The sequence below is a fragment of the Procambarus clarkii genome, chromosome 71 (assembly GCF_040958095.1).
Source record: "Procambarus clarkii isolate CNS0578487 chromosome 71, FALCON_Pclarkii_2.0, whole genome shotgun sequence".
NCBI lineage: Eukaryota > Metazoa > Arthropoda > Malacostraca > Decapoda > Cambaridae > Procambarus > Procambarus clarkii.
The window spans coordinates 17,889,304-17,905,382 of NC_091220.1; the positions used below are offsets into that span (position 1 = coordinate 17,889,304).

The window sequence follows — 16,079 nt, forward strand, 5'->3', positions numbered from 1 at the left end:
AAGCACAAATGTGTAAAAAGCACGAGGACTGCCTTCAGAAGCCACCTACAGCAACAACATACAACTACAGTAGTAATGGGTAGGAGCATGATGGGAAGGGAACAAAGGGCAGAAAATACAGTAGCAAAAATCATTCAATGAAAGGCACTACACAAAGGTGAGGAGAGTGAAACAGACCCCCAACAGGCACTTCAGTCTGGGGATAAGTAAAGAAAGAAAGAACCATTGGTGGAAGAAAGAACGCTCCATTTACTAGTGAGCGTAGTGCTTCCACAGACAGCAACCAAGTTAACTGGTGCACCACAACACCCTATCTTCTTGAGAGGTTATCTTGAGATGATTTCGGGGCTTTAATGTCCCTGCGGCCCGGTCCTCGACCAGGCCTCCACCCCCAGGAAGCAGCCCGTGACAGCTGACTAACACCCAGGTACCTATTTTACTGCTAGGTAACAGAGGCATAGGGTTAGAGAAACTCTGCCCATTGTTTCTCACCGGCGCCTGTGATCGAACCTAGGACCACAGGATCACAAGTCCAGTGTGCTGTCCACTCAGCTGACCGGCCCCTATACACAAAGAAAAACGACTTTACATAATATTAACACGCACACACACACACAGTTTCCTTTCCTTGTAGCAGAAGCTCAAGTGCAAATACACCATAATAACATCAAATCACTGATGGCCATCTTAAATCATCACTGTTTAGAATGCTTAAATCATTTTGTAATTTTAATTTCATTATATAAATTAACCTAATCTCAATTACACAAAAGTATACTAACAATCAAATAATTTAAACAATTAGCAACTATTAAGAGCACAATTAAAATTCACTGCCAATGACTGTTGTTGGGTACAACCTCGTCCCCATCACCCTGCACAATCAGTGAGAGAACCGAGGTACTTGGCAGGATGAGCTTATACTTGAAGGCATTTTGCAACAAATTGGTTTGACTTGACATCAAATTCTAAAGACATCGGTGAATAAAGGCTCAACTTACCAAGTATCTTCATTTCTCCACCCTACACATGCCTACTTATAATGTTAAGGTACAAATTCACTGCCACCTAAGGTCGATAGAGAATTACAACTATAGCTCTCACACCGAGACTCGTAATACAGTATAAATCTTTCAAAATATAGTACCAGGTCGGATAGAACAGCTACCAAATCCTGCACAAACAAGATTTATATTAGTAGCTTCAAGCCATTTGAGGCAGGATCACTGCATCTTGCATCAAGATGTCGATAGTTAATCAGATTAACGTATAACCATATCGCATGTCAGAATTGTAACCACACAGGTTGGTCATGCAATAATCATAGACCCCAGGTTAATCCATGATATACACCAGAGTAATAATATTCAAAATTATAAATATTAAACCATTATAAACTCTGACTGATCATGCTGTTATTCATATTAATGTTACAATTGTGAAACATATTGTCAGAACTATACTTGGTTCAGCTCAAGTATAATGAGGTTTAGCATATAAATTTCAATATGAAAATATAATTTTTTCTTAAAATCTTTAAAATTACTTAAAAAGAGTTAGTTTTAACTGTAAATGACCAGCATGAGCAGAGAACTTTTTACTACTTGCAAAAGTACATGTTATTAGGCCTAAGTTACTGCCCCCCCCCCCCCCAAAAAAAAATCCTCTTTAGCACCAGAATTACTTAAAATTACAGCTGTGCAATTATCAATGTTCAAAAATTGTTACTATAATCAATTTATTTCCAATCTCTCAAAACTGTTAAATCAACGAAAAGACTGACGAGAGGATCAAATGGGGTGACAAGATACATTAAATCAACTGTAGCGGCTCTCAAACCTCTACTGGTTACTCGTTAAGATAACTTTAACAACTACAGTATTATTTTATGCAAGACCAAAACTGATAAAATATGTAAATTTTGTAATTTTCCTGCATGCTTATATTTGCAGAGGCAAGTCATCGCTCATGTCAACGTTGTCAAATTAGTTTATCCTTTGTATCGTTTCTTAGCTTTGATGCCTTGCTTCCCCGTGGGACTCTCCTCACTAGATGGGGTGACCAGGTATAATCTAAAGATTCTGTACTTCAACTGCATTTGAAGTACAACAGAATTTGAGCCCCTGTACAAAAAATTCCACCCGCCACCTTGGTATGCACACAACTTTAACTAAATTACTTTTTTTTTGTCAAGATCAAATAGTTGCAATTTTGACTTTTGTCATAATGACTTAAAAAATATAACTTTTTAAGATCAAATAATTAGTTGGAAGCTTTAGTGTCAAGGACACAAAAGTGAAGAGTTCTATTAACAGCCGCAATTTAAGGTACATCTGATATGGAGAGTTCGGAACAAAGCCAAAGACATTTATTGCTTAAAAAGTCCAATGCTCACAGTTTAATTTGGGATCAAATAACCAATATGCGACTCTGTTGTTTAAGGCAACAAAAGAAATATTGTGTATACTGCAAAACAAAACATATTAGCTTGTTTAAAGGATCAAGGCATCAAAGTGGAAATGCACACAATCTTGTTTAGCACCATTCAATGAATGTAAATGTGTATTTCACTTGTCTTATCATAATTCTGCTGCTCAACTGTGATTTTTTTTGTAATATCTGGATAATTCCTCTAGAGGTGCTATGAAAAATATCTAAGACATACATTTACACTTTCACTGCAAAGAAATCTAAAAAAAAAATCGTTATTGCACACTTCCAAACTGTTGCAACAGATACATGAACAGAGAACATGACAAATTATGTAAACATTAACTATATTTTTTTTTTAGAGATTTATTCTGAATATCTTAAACTTTTAAAACAAATTAAAAAAAACCTGTGGTAAAGCGCAAGCTAATAAAATGTATATTTGTCAAATATTTGTGCAAGAACATGACATCTTCGAGGTAATACAGTACAAACTTCTTGGCTGCGTGAGCGACAACAGCGCACGTCCACATGTCAGCTTTAACAAGCATACAATGAACAAAGTGTGTTTACAGGCTTGCCCAATTGGGGAAAGCATGACAAAATTTAACTTACTACATTACAGTACTATCTAGTAAAAGGGAGAAAAAAATAATGAGAAACCATGTACAAAAATGAGAGGATAAGCCGACAGAAATGAAAAGGAAAGGACTCGAGGAACACAACTACTATGGCTCAAATAATTTATTACTTTTCCAGAAGTACACCACCTGGCGGAAGTTGCCCAAGACGCCTCGACTGTGGGGGAATGAGACAGTAATACTATTTTCTTTTATTCATGTACTGTATTTCACAAGGCAGGGAAACCTTTCTCCTTCAGTAGGGAGATCACCATGGCTCTCAAACCCATAATCATTCTCTTTCAAAACAAATTAACCTTAAATGTGTACACAAACCCATTTCCCCTTAATCCTTTTAATTCCATTTCTTTTCACTAGTTTCACTTTAGTCTCACTTTACCAATGTTTCATCACAACTTTCTAAATACAGTACAGTATATGAATAATATATATATGCAAATTCTATCAAATATCCTTTGCATAAAACATGCAAAAACTATTTTCATGCTTTGTAAAAAAAAAAAAAAAATGGAACAGTGGAAATAGGCCTTTGACACAAGCTAATAAAACACCTCAAGATAAGATTCTCAAGATAAGAATCTCAAGATAACCTGCAAGACATTCAACAGTTATTTACCAACACAAAAAACAGTGTTGAAAACATACAGTAGAACCTCCAAAACATCGAGGATTCAAATAAACAATGGACCAAACACCTCTACCGGATCCCCCCCATCTTAAATCTGGACTTTTCATCATAATCCGGATTTTTCTTAAACTACTATTTACTATTAAATAGTATTTTACTACTATTTTACTATAAAGTACTGTGAGATCATTACTACTAACTATAAAAGTAAATATTATTTTTTGGTTAATGTTTTTGGTGGTGCCCAAACAATGTGCTCAAATGAGTACTGACCAAGTTATAATTAGTCTAATTATAATGTCTAGTTATAATTAGTCTCAAAAATTAACACCTCTCAATGACTATGGAGTAACATTCAACTGTTTCATGCTTTGTAGTCATTTATACACGGCGCATTAACTACATCTCGGCGTTCAAGTTCTGTGTCGTACTTTGTTAAAAGTTGTAGATGGACGTGTCATCAAGTTTGTTCAATGCTTTCCACTTGCCAACCACCTTACAGTGTATAATCGTTTCTTTGCATCTTTATAGCTAAATTGCATATTAAGCTTCCACCTATGCCCCCTTATCCAACCACCTTAATATATATATATATAGGCTGGCCGTGTTGATTTTGTCTGTCTCTTAGGATCATATTTCCTCCCCTACCTGTACTTACTTCAATTCACTGGACGAAAACCCACAACTCTTTCTTCTCTCCTCTGTGGAGGTTTGGTTCAGTTCCCTTTACTTGTACTCGCAATCAGATGAGCCCACTCAATTCTGATATATTAGTCTACTGAAATGTCAAATTTCTGATTTTTCTCCTCCCATGCTTGTGCTGCATACTCCAGTAATGATCTCACATAGGTTGTATATATGGACTTCAAATCATTCTTATTTGAATTTTTAAAGGCTGATCATATATTTGCCAACTTTCCATAAACCACTGGCATTATCCTGTTCGTACGAGTTCCTACCAAGTGTTGAAATTATGTCTACTTCCAGGTTAAGTCCAGTAGAACTTCTGGTTTCAACTCTTTTGACCATGTCGTAGCCCAGTCGATTAAGGCAGCGTCTGGGAAGATCTCGGACGTAGGTTCGAATCCTCGTCACAGCCCTTGTGGATTTGTTTACTTCCAGGTCTTTTCCTTTACTATTTCTCATAGTTCCCCTTCCCATTATGGTGTAAGTTCCAACAAGTCTATCTATTCCACCTTCATTACTTTACACACATTTTGAATTCCAGCAATCATAAATATACTGTATATTAATTCTCAAATATTCTCAGTAATATTATTATTCTCAGTAATGAGAATCTCAGTAATATTCTCATTCCTGATAATTAGCCAAAAAGGCACAATTACAAAATCCAGATTATTTGGGAAGCCAGAACAGGTCCTGAACGACATGACTGTGGTATTGGAGGTCCTACTGTACTGAGAATTCAGATAATTTCTTATACAAAAAGAACAGATAATGATATACAATATGTTTACCACATGACTAATGAATACAACAACTACACTACTTAACAAAACATAGAAAACGTTTATATTAACAAGAAATAAGATAAACACGGGAGGAAACATATTTACTGCCATTCACAAAATTTATAACAGTATTCACTTGTGACAAGCCTGATTCACTCATCATCAAAGATGTCTTAATTCAGAAAAATTATAAGATATTTAGGAAGTTTGTATTGTATATATCTTTTGTTTCAAATCAATGCCAGTCTTTAGGGTTTAGCACTTGTATCCAATCTTTGAAACAAGTTTTGGTGAAAAGTATATGCTGGTTGATTCCTTCAAGTAGCAAGAAATTCACTTACATTATCAAGAATACTACAGTGAAAAAAACCCGAAGACTGTTTCAAATTTCATAACCCTTTAAATCTCAAAACAAAAGGTCGTCAAGTCCACAAAAATCGTGTACCGTACCTTGGCCGAAGAAGAAAGACCAAATTCATTGTCATTCCACCACGTCAAACGATTTGAAGTATTTCGCTGCCGGGGACCATTCGTGGTCCCGGGTGGTACCCCATACACAGGATCGGGCTCGGCAAACCAGTCACTCTGCTCATCATCAGCCTCTCTTCCCTCATCACAGGTGTATATGCCAGCCTCACTCTCGCTGCTGCTCTCGCTGCTACTGTGTTCCCTCCACATTTATAAGACAATACATAAGGCTTGGCAAAGGGACACATAATTCTGCATTTAGTTTCCAAACTGAAAAGGGGAAACCCAAGGAAACTGACGTGTACTATGAATGATTGCATTCATTATACAGTACATTTCTGAGTGTATTTCTATCAATACTATGAATGATTGCATTCATATGTAAGACAATACATAAGGCTTGGCAAAGGGACACATAATTCTGCATTTAATTTCCAAACTGAAAAGGGGGAAACCCAAGGAAACTGATGTTTACTTTAACATATATAAAGAAACGGGAAATTCCAGGGAAATTCAACCGAAGTTTATGAAATTTTATATATAAACACTAGACTCCTTAGACCAAAGTCTATTGGAAGATCTTGTTAAAATTTTAAAACCTTTCGACTCTAGTTTATAATTAAATTTTAATGGACAAGTCTTAACAAGGAACTGAGCTAGTTTAACTAGGGGAAGGGGATTTCTTTATGATACCTCTATATTCACAAATTCTAATACAAAAATTATGGCAATGTGCTTCTAATATATCAGACATTCAAATATTAACTACACAATAGTTGATACGCCTGTATGCAAGTTGGGTGGGTGCTATTCTCAGAGCAAAGTTCTCATTCTGATGCAGTGTGCTCAAAATACCACAAACTGACCTTACAACTTCAACTATTTTATACACAAAGAAATCCCAATAGCACGATATATCAAATGAACAAATCCACAAGGGCAGTAGCACTCCAGGTTGCAATTCCTTTCCATGTAATGGTGCAGTTTGCTAAGGCGCATCTGGGATCACCCCAGACGTAGGTTCGAACCCTCATCACGGCCCGTGTGGATTTATTCAACTATTTTATGCTCGAGGCCCTTTTGAAACACATTCTTGTACCAAAGCAGCACCTGTACATTCTACTGTTTATTATGAACTGAACTGGAAACCGACAGTTCAGGCAGGCCTCTCCTGCCTTCCTGTAATCCTTTACTTTAATCTCTACTTTGCTTGTACAAGCTCCTCCTTTTAGTCTTGCTCTCTAAAATACAATACTGTATATACATTGATCACCCACTTTTCAGCACATCTCAATTCAAACTAATATATTTCTTATCTTCTTTCACTAGCATCATGACTTTTCAGATTCACACACTCTAAGCAATCTTCTCTAACACGGGCCAAAACTTTCAAACAAACATTCTGTGCTAAAAATACTGAATCATCTGCATACATAAAATTGTAGATTTTACTGACCCTCAATCTCATCTACATAAGCGTATACATATACAGTATTGACCAATCATGGACCAATTATACCATACCTTATAATAATAGCCTGCTCCTACATTATCAAATCACTCTCTACACTTAATTCTTGCATATGTTCCACTAGTTAAACACAAACACTTCAAACCATTTACAAGAATTCAAATTACTATGTACTCTCAAAAATAAGTAGTGGCAAGTAATGTCTCAATAACATTCTAATGACTTACATATTGGCATCATCTGAGCAGTCGAACTCCATGCTGTCCTCGGTGCTTGCCTGGGATGGTCGATGGTGGACACGTAGATTATGAAAATGACTAGACGACGACCCATGGCGTTTGCTGTGTGAAACGTGTTGTCCACCACACCATTCCACACTTCGTTCTCTGCCTCGTTTTCGTTTTCCAGCAGATACTGCCATATACCTATCAAAAATAGTTACAAACATGTGGAAATTATAATTATTTTAAGTACTGTAATCAGGGGTCAGATTCACGAAGCAGTTACGCAAGTACTTATGAACGTGTACATCTTTCCTCAATCTTTGACGGCTTTGGTTTCATTTATTAAACAGTTTACAAGCATGAAAACTTCCCGATCAACTGTTGTTATTGTTATAAACACCCTCCTGGTGCTTCGGAGCTCATTAACTGTTTAATAATTGTAAAACAGAGCCGCCAAAGATTGAGAAAAGATGTACAGGTTCATAAGTGCTTGCGTAACTGCTTCGTGAATCTGGCCCCAGATGCTTTCTCTACACTTTTCATAAATACAGATGTATGTGCTGGATTTTTTTCCAGGCTGCTGTGTACAGCATTTTCACCTCAAATCTAAAAAGGATAATGTTTTAGCATGATAGGGAAGAGAAATCATTATCCTTAACCCCTGCACTGCGCACCTGTTTTTGGCAAAAACTTCATAGTGCAATTGTTAAGAACATATTTTTGTTGTTTTTATAAATGTTCAGGTAAAGTTAATGTCAAAATGTTTCCAAACTCAACTATTTTCATTTTAAAACACAAAGTGATGAAAATATAGCCTAATTAAAAAAAACAAAAAAAAAACAGCATTTGTCGTTTGGTGTGGCGCAGCGGTAAATGGAATGCCATATATTAAGCTCTGGAAGTTAGTGAAGATAAGTAAAACTTACAACACTCACAAGGGCTTACAATTGCTCCCGAATCACAGTCCTTCAAAATTAGTTACCTTGGTGTAATTAGTTTTGAAAAGATGGGGGGGAGGGGGGGAAGCGGGGTTTGTTCAATCAAGTTCATACGTGTTCTATGTTAAAAGAACACTGCTTCTGCAATACAGAAATTAATGAACAAAAAAAAAATTTAGTCCAAGTCATAGTGTAAGCTTCCTCACCGGTACTCCGAATCAGGCGACGGTCTCAGAACCTTCTTCTTGCGACTATTGGAAGCTCCTGACAAAATGGCCGAGGCAATGGCAGTGGGTTTGGCCATCGGCAGGCCAGACAGCATAGCAGCCGAGGTTTGTGTTGTGGAAGTGGAAGGCGCATCTGGGTCTAAGGCTAACCTCTTGCATTTCCTTTTCCTACATAAAAAAGGGTTGACACTGAAAGCCATTAGTGTACTTCCGACTATATTCTCCATATTAAAAGTAATTATTCAGTATAAAAAGTTTAGTGATGAAACTACTATATTTCCAAAGTTAAACACTTTATGGCAGCTTTGATGAATTTCATAATTTTAGGTTTAATACAGTACTATTAAACTATGCTGTATATACAATATATATATTGTATACATCTACACAGGCATGAAAATACAACACAGAAAAGATAGCCAACATAAAATCAGTAAACTCAACGAATCAGTAAATCTGTTAATCTCTTAGTAAACAGTCATCTTTAATTGGCAGCCTCTCAAGTCATGTTTCCTGCTTTCTCTTATGTTTTAATACAGTACAGTATCTCTAAATAGATTTTCAGTTTCAATATGTTATTTTCCCCCATTCATACCTTTTACCTCTAATTCTCCTCATTAAGAGTTGACCAAACCACACAAGAGTAAATAAAGAAACAGCAATGGTTCGGTCTGTCCTGGATCATTATGAAGTCGTGTAAAGGACTTTCAGTCCAAGGCGAACCGATACGTAATCGCTTCTTCATATTCTGATACACGTCGTCTGATCACCATATCTTTAATCTCGTTATTTCGACTTGTCATCTTCATTAAATTATATTCCATACCCTCACCATCTATTTAACCGAGTACTGTATTTATTACCTACCTTGTGCCGTACATTCACCTACATCAATTCTGCCAAAAGCACACAGGCACACTCATTTTCTCTCTGTACTACACAATTTTCCACTGTGTACATGTGTATCCCCCCTAGATGCATTGCAAGTTAAGCTTTCAGATTCTTCTCACTCTACTACTCCCAAAACTATCTTGAAAATGTAACCCTTTTTATTACATGTGATATTTATACTAAAATGTCACAAGTCCCCACGTTCGACAAAATTCAATACCTACCTGCGGTTATGTGGTCGGGCAGGTGAAAAGTTCTCGTTAAGAGAGTCGGATTCGGCAAGGTTTGAAGGCGTTCTGTGATGTGTGAGGAGTAGAGTCCGGTGACGGGGCTCGGGAGGGGGACTCATATCATCCGAGTCTGACAGAGGTATTGATGATTTGTTGTCCTGGGAGAGGACAACCTCACCAATACTGCTTGATGAATCTTCACTCAGTGCACGATTGCCTGATAAGCCTGCAGGTGACAAACATAATTCCACAAATATCGGTTATTCAAATGATTAGAGGCACTGACCAGACTTTTGTAGATGTTGCATATATATTAAATAAAATAAACAATTTTCTTTACCATTTTCTGCACAAACGAATCTTCAACCAATGGTTGGGAATCGTAAATAAATAAATGCTACTGTATAATACATCTCTTTTTACAATTAACTTTTAAGAATACTTACTCAGGTTCGTGGCTAGTTTGGCACGACGCTTGAAACCTCGTCTCTTGCGGTGGTATTGTGGAAGCTGAGATTCATCCAAGGCATGAGAGAGGTCAGACACGAGAGCATCCATTTTGTGCCGCAAGTTCACTGCTGTCGCCACTCGCAGCCTGTCCCCACCTCCACTCGCCATACCACTTTTGGAAGAAATTAAATCTGTTTTGCGACTTGATACAGTCAAGGATCTTGCACTTCTCCAAATGTGTCAATTTTACAATGGGCTTGTTCTCATTTTTTCCTATCATTAAAATTCAATACATGGCAGAAATGTATACAATATAAAAGTCATCAAGGGTTGATAATATGCATCTACTGTAATTTACTATACAAATATTTTTAGATCAATAATGAAAAATTGTCAAAGGTTAAAATTACCTCAAATTATCAATACAAGAAGATTATCTAGAAGCCTTTAAAAATCCTCAATAAAATTTCCAAGTACAGTACTGTAGTAATAATGATGGGATAATCATAATATAATTTTATGTATACAGGGTATTAAAGTACAGTACAGTACATACATTTGATACAGTGGAGAATATGTGGGTAAGAAATGTACATGACACAACCACTAAATCCACAGAGCATTTTGGGAGAATATGAGATATATTTTAATCATATCAAATACATCAAAGGCATTTCCCAGGTCCCACCTCAGAGCATGGGAACTCTTCAAGCATTTCAACATCAGCCTTACTGGCACCAGAGAATAACCACCATCAAGGTACTAAGCAGATCAGAACCAAGATAACTCAAGACTGTCAGTTACAGAACCTAGACACTGCGTATACAAGCTAACAAAAGGTGTACACCGAGAGTATACTTGAAAGTTATTTAAGTATACATCAATTTCTTAAGGTAATTCTGGGCTGAACTAAGAATTCGCGTGTCCTCTGTAAACCAGTATGACCCGTTTGAAAAGTTTCCCGCTACGTTGATGTAAATTGTTAACAGTGCGATAAAGTACACATAGTCCTACCTTTAGAAAAATATGAATGAATTTTATGAACATTTTTACAAAGCCAAATGTTTTTGTTTGAATAAATACAAAAATACATAGAAAATAAAGGCATCTTTTCGAAAACAAGGGGCAAAACATTTGGTAACATTTGATTCGCTAGATAAAATGTTTTCTCTGGAACTATAACAATGAATAAACCAGAAGAAGTCCAACTGCAGACAAAAGGACGCAACGAGGGACAATGGGCCTATAAACATTTCAGAACTGGCAGAGTGATACGAGCCGACAGCCACATTTTTTGCACACTGGTTTGTAATCATGACAAAACAGTCATCCAGAGAGATCATAGGGTTCAACTCCAACTTTGGGGTCTGAGCCACCAATATATTAGTAAAGATAATTAGAAAATGCTGCCACCAGAGGCAAGTCTTTAACAGCGACTTGAGAATCGACTCGAGAATGGTCCAGGACGGACCGAAACGTCGTCGTCCCTTCACCTAGTGTGTGGTCTGGTCAACATACTTTAGTCACTGTTATTGTGACTCATTGCCTGCACGTCTTTAACAAGACTAATAATAATTCTGACACCACACAGATGGATGCCAATTCAGAGCCCAGATTCTGCACGGCAATTAGGAAAAAAGGACGGAAATAGGTTGTATAAGGTCTAGGAACCATAAGATGAAGTTGGAGAGGCATTAGTGCACACACTAGGCCTACCCCAGTCAGGCCTAATCTAGGTTAGATTAGACTGAATTGGGTTAATTTAAATCTATAGAATGTACAGAATAACCATGTCTTGTGTAAAATAACCTTCCCTAAAATGCATAAGACACACATTCTTACCTTAAATTGGTGTGTACGGTAAATAATTTGTATAGAATAAGTGACAGGTGCACTGGCGTCTTGTGGCCACGTTGAATTAGGTTGGGCCAGGGCAGGCTTGATTATACAATTTTTGGATTAAGTTCAAACCTGAAAATACTTTTTTAATCTCACTTCAACTTCCCCTCTTTTTCTTTCTTAATTTTAGCCCCATTTTCTTTTTTTATCCAAGCCCTGCCCACTAGTATCTATGACTGCCATACATATACTTGTATGTATATACAGTGGGCTCGACTAGCAACTAGCCAAACACCAGTCTAACCCTGTAGATAGTCAACTAGAAAGTAATTCATTAAATCACATGTTAATTTTTATTCAGCTTTTAAATCTTGAAAGCAAGAACAATCTTCAATTTCATTTTTCTCTTAATAATTACATAGTGATTATTTAGATAGATATACTGAGTAATGGGAAATTTAATTATCGCAGGCACCATTTTGTATTTTAGGAGTCGAAATTTTACAATTTAATCCCCTACAACAACTTCTTTAATCTCACGTGGAGACATCCCAAGGTTATGAGAGGATTTCTTAAAAGTGCAGCCCACTGTGATGCCATCTTGAAGTATTTTAATGTTTATGGAATATTAATAAATGGGATACGTCGAGGTAGGTGTTTATACGAGTGAAATTGAAGTTTAAGGATAACACTACATACAATGTAATTTTGTCCTTAAACTGTACAATTGTTTGTTGTCCTTAATTGCAATTGTCCTTATTTTGTCCCTGTTACCTAGCAGTGAAATAGGTACCTGGGTGTTAGTCAGCTGTCACTGGCTGCTTCCTGGGGGTGGAGGCCTGGTCGAGGACCGGGCCGAGGGGACACTAAAGCCCAGAAATTATCTCAAGATAACCTCAAGTACCCTAATATGATTCAGTTCCCCCCACCCCCCCCTACCCTCATAAGGTGGTTTCATATACAATACACTATATACAGTACTGTACCATACTTGAAACAAATAAAAAATAATTCAAAAAAATATAATCATGTTATCAGTATTTGTGAGACATTTCTTCAATGGAGTATGGATTTATTTCTGCAATAACTAGTCATTCCTAAACACTGTAGATGCGTGTGTTCGGCGCTGCTCGCTGGACAGTGTGAGAGGCGGACAGCCGGTGTCGAGCTTCAAAACATTTTATGATCAATATGATGATGCCCAAATAAGCATTGTATCAGTTCATGGGTGCCATACTATTTGCATTCAGGATAATGAACATTATAAACATCATTTTTGCATTTGACCTCAAAACGGTGCAAAAACTCAAAAATCTCGTTACAAAAACTACCATTGTGTCAGGTGCAGAGTGGCAAATACACGATTCTTTATAGGCCTACTGTGCTACTACACTTGTACTGGAAATTCTGAACTACCTAATTTATCTAAATTTAGCCTAACTTCATATACTGTGCTTTTTTTGCCAAATGATGGAATGTTACATTATTTGAACAATAATGATAAAACACTTTCATCATCATCTCTACTATGATGATAAGCCATTAGTCATTATTGACTACCAAGACACTGCAATGATGTCCCTATATCGACCTAAACAAATCGAAGGATTTTTACTCATATATGCTACTACTTCAAGATAACCTGTTACTCATATATGCAAGGAGCCGGTCGGCCGAGCGGACAGCACACTGGACTTGTGATCTTGTGATCCTGTGATCCTGTGGTCCCGGGTTCGATCCCAGGCGCCGGCGAGAAAGCAATAGGCAGAGTTTCTTTCACCCTATGCCCCTGTTACCTAGCAGTAAAATAGGTACCTGGGTGTTAGTCAGCTGTCACGGGCTGCTTCCTGGGGGTAGAGGCCTGGTCAAGGACCGGGCCTCGGGGACACTAAAGCCCCGAAATCATCTCAAGATGACCTCAAGAATACCTACATTTTAAAGTAACTAAACATAAAGGTTAAGGTACATTAGAATTCACCACTTTTATACATACAACAATATGCACTATTTTTTGTAATTACTATAATTATAACTAAGACAAGATTTGACAATTACTAAACTTTGAGTACTACAGTAACCAAAACGATTTAAATTCGAGTTAAACTCAAAGACACAAGAAACTAAAACGAGAAAATATGACAATTTAGGAAAGTCTCAAAAGTGACACTTGTCACCTTCCATACTCTCCGCCTCTCCTTCACTTTCACCCTACCTCACCTCTCCACCCACACGCCCACAAACACACCCACCACTAGCTATCCACCCACCAAATCCCTCCCCCCTTAAACCAACAAAATAAAACCGAGGAAGGGATACTAATCAAGTTATCCAAAAAATATTAGATTTCGAACCAAAACAAAATGGTAGAGTAATGTCCTCCTCTCACAGTTGGAGCGAGCAGCCCACACACCTCGCCCGCTGTCTCGCCTTTACCTCCATGCACTGTGAGCCTTTATTCCAGCATGCAACACCTGCCACTGAGAAATAGCGGCCTTTTTAGCGAGGAAATAACGAGCGTTCTCACAGCCGCGTCATTGATCCTCTACACAGCCTACGGTTCCAATATTATCTTCTTCCATAAAAAAACACACAAGTTTATCAATATTTCCTATATATTTCTTATGATTTCTGTAAATTTCGATTTATTTATACTGTTCATTCTCGAAATTTATATTTTAATGTATAATTTTCATACTAAAAGAACGTTTTTGATTATTTTCACATTTCAAGAGAATATAACACGCGCTTAAAGAATACCACAATCAGCTGTTGTACCGTTCAGTTATATTTATAATAATAACAATAATATTTTATTTTATAAACAAATATTATATCCAATAAATATATAAATCTAACAAAACAAACGCCACAAAGCTAGATAAAATAAGGTCACTAAATCTACAATAAATAGACCAGACACGAAAGCAGGGTTACTTTGCAAAAGGAAAAGGGAGAAATTTTATACTTACATTCTAACATTCTTGTAAATGTACTAGCACACGTAAGTGTTTCAGGAAAGTCCTTAATCCTAATTCGTCCTCCCCCTTGGAATACGACCCGCCAAATTGTTTAACAACCCAGAGAATGTTATATAATATTCAGGCCAGATTCACGCTAATTACTGAAAACGGCGATGGGTCTATTTTGCCCAAACCCCCCCTGTAGTTTTCAAAATATCTGAAATATCGGAAATTTGACTCCTGAGCGTGATTTTTAAGCCGAATTCTGATTCTCTGCACCTATTTTCATTTTCATATTACGACCTTTTATACCGAAAATATGCTAATTACTAAAATCGGTGATGGGTCATATTTTGCCCAAACCCCCCTGCAGTTTTCAAAATATCTGAAATGTCGGAAATTTGACTCCTGGGCGTGATTTTTGAGCCGAATTCTGACTATCTGCACCTATTTTCATTTTCATATTACGACCTTTTATACCGAAAATATGCTAATTACTGAAAACGGCGATGGGTCATATTTTGCCCAAACCCCCCTGCAGTTTTCAAAATGTCTGATATGTCGGAAATTTTACTCCTGAGCGTGATTTTTGAGCCGAATTCTGACTCTCTGCACCTATTTTCATTTATAAAATACGACCTTTTATACCGAAAATATGCTAATTACTGAAAACAGCGATGGGTCATATTTTGCCCAAACCCCCCTGTAGTTTTCAAAATATCTGAAATGTCGAAAATTTGAATCCTGGGCGTGATTTTTGAGCAAAAGTCTGACTCTCAGCACCTATTTTCATTTTCAAATTACGACCTTTTATACCGAAAATATACTAATTACTGAAAACGGCGATGGGTCATATTTTGCCCAAACCCTCCTGTAGTTTTCAAAATATCTGAAATGTCAGAAATTTGACTCCTGAGCGTGATTTTTGAGCCGAATTCTGACTCTCTGCGCCTATTTTCATTTTCAAATTACAACCTTTTATACCGAAAATATGATAATTACTGAAATCTGCGATGGGTCATATTTTGCCCAAACCCCCCTGCATTTTTCAAAACGTCTGAAATATCGGAAATTTGACTCCTGAGTGTGATTTTTGAGCCGAATTCTGACTCTCTGCACTTATTTTTAATTTCAAATTACGACCTTTTATACCGAAAATATGCTAATTACTGAAATCAGCGAAGGTCATATTTTGACCAAATCCCCCTGC

At 37.0% G+C, this 16,079-nt stretch overlaps 1 protein-coding gene across 9 annotated transcripts in view; it reads right to left on the reverse strand.

Moving 5' to 3' along the window:
* The window catches only part of LOC123745616 (G patch domain-containing protein 2-like), a 29,034-nt gene extending 14,543 nt beyond the window's left edge, over positions 1-14,491 (reverse strand). For 2 of the 9 annotated variants that reach the window (XM_069312172.1, XM_045726342.2), the window contains exons 1-6: positions 14,343-14,491; positions 10,067-10,242; positions 9,615-9,846; positions 8,479-8,688; positions 7,338-7,535; positions 5,622-5,841 (exon numbers count right to left, since the gene is read on the reverse strand). In XM_069312172.1, coding sequence (XP_069168273.1) covers positions 5,622-5,841; positions 7,338-7,535; positions 8,479-8,688; positions 9,615-9,846; positions 10,067-10,238 — 1,032 coding nt within the window. In that variant the 5' untranslated portion in view covers positions 10,239-10,242; positions 14,343-14,491. Of the gene's footprint in view, positions 1-5,621; positions 5,842-7,337; positions 7,536-8,478; positions 8,689-9,614; positions 9,847-10,066; positions 10,243-11,912; positions 12,042-14,319 lie in introns of all 9 variants that reach the window. The other 7 variants (XM_069312173.1, XM_069312166.1, XM_069312170.1 and 4 more) reach the window with 6 other exon arrangements.
* Positions 14,492-16,079: the final 1,588 nt, after the last annotated feature.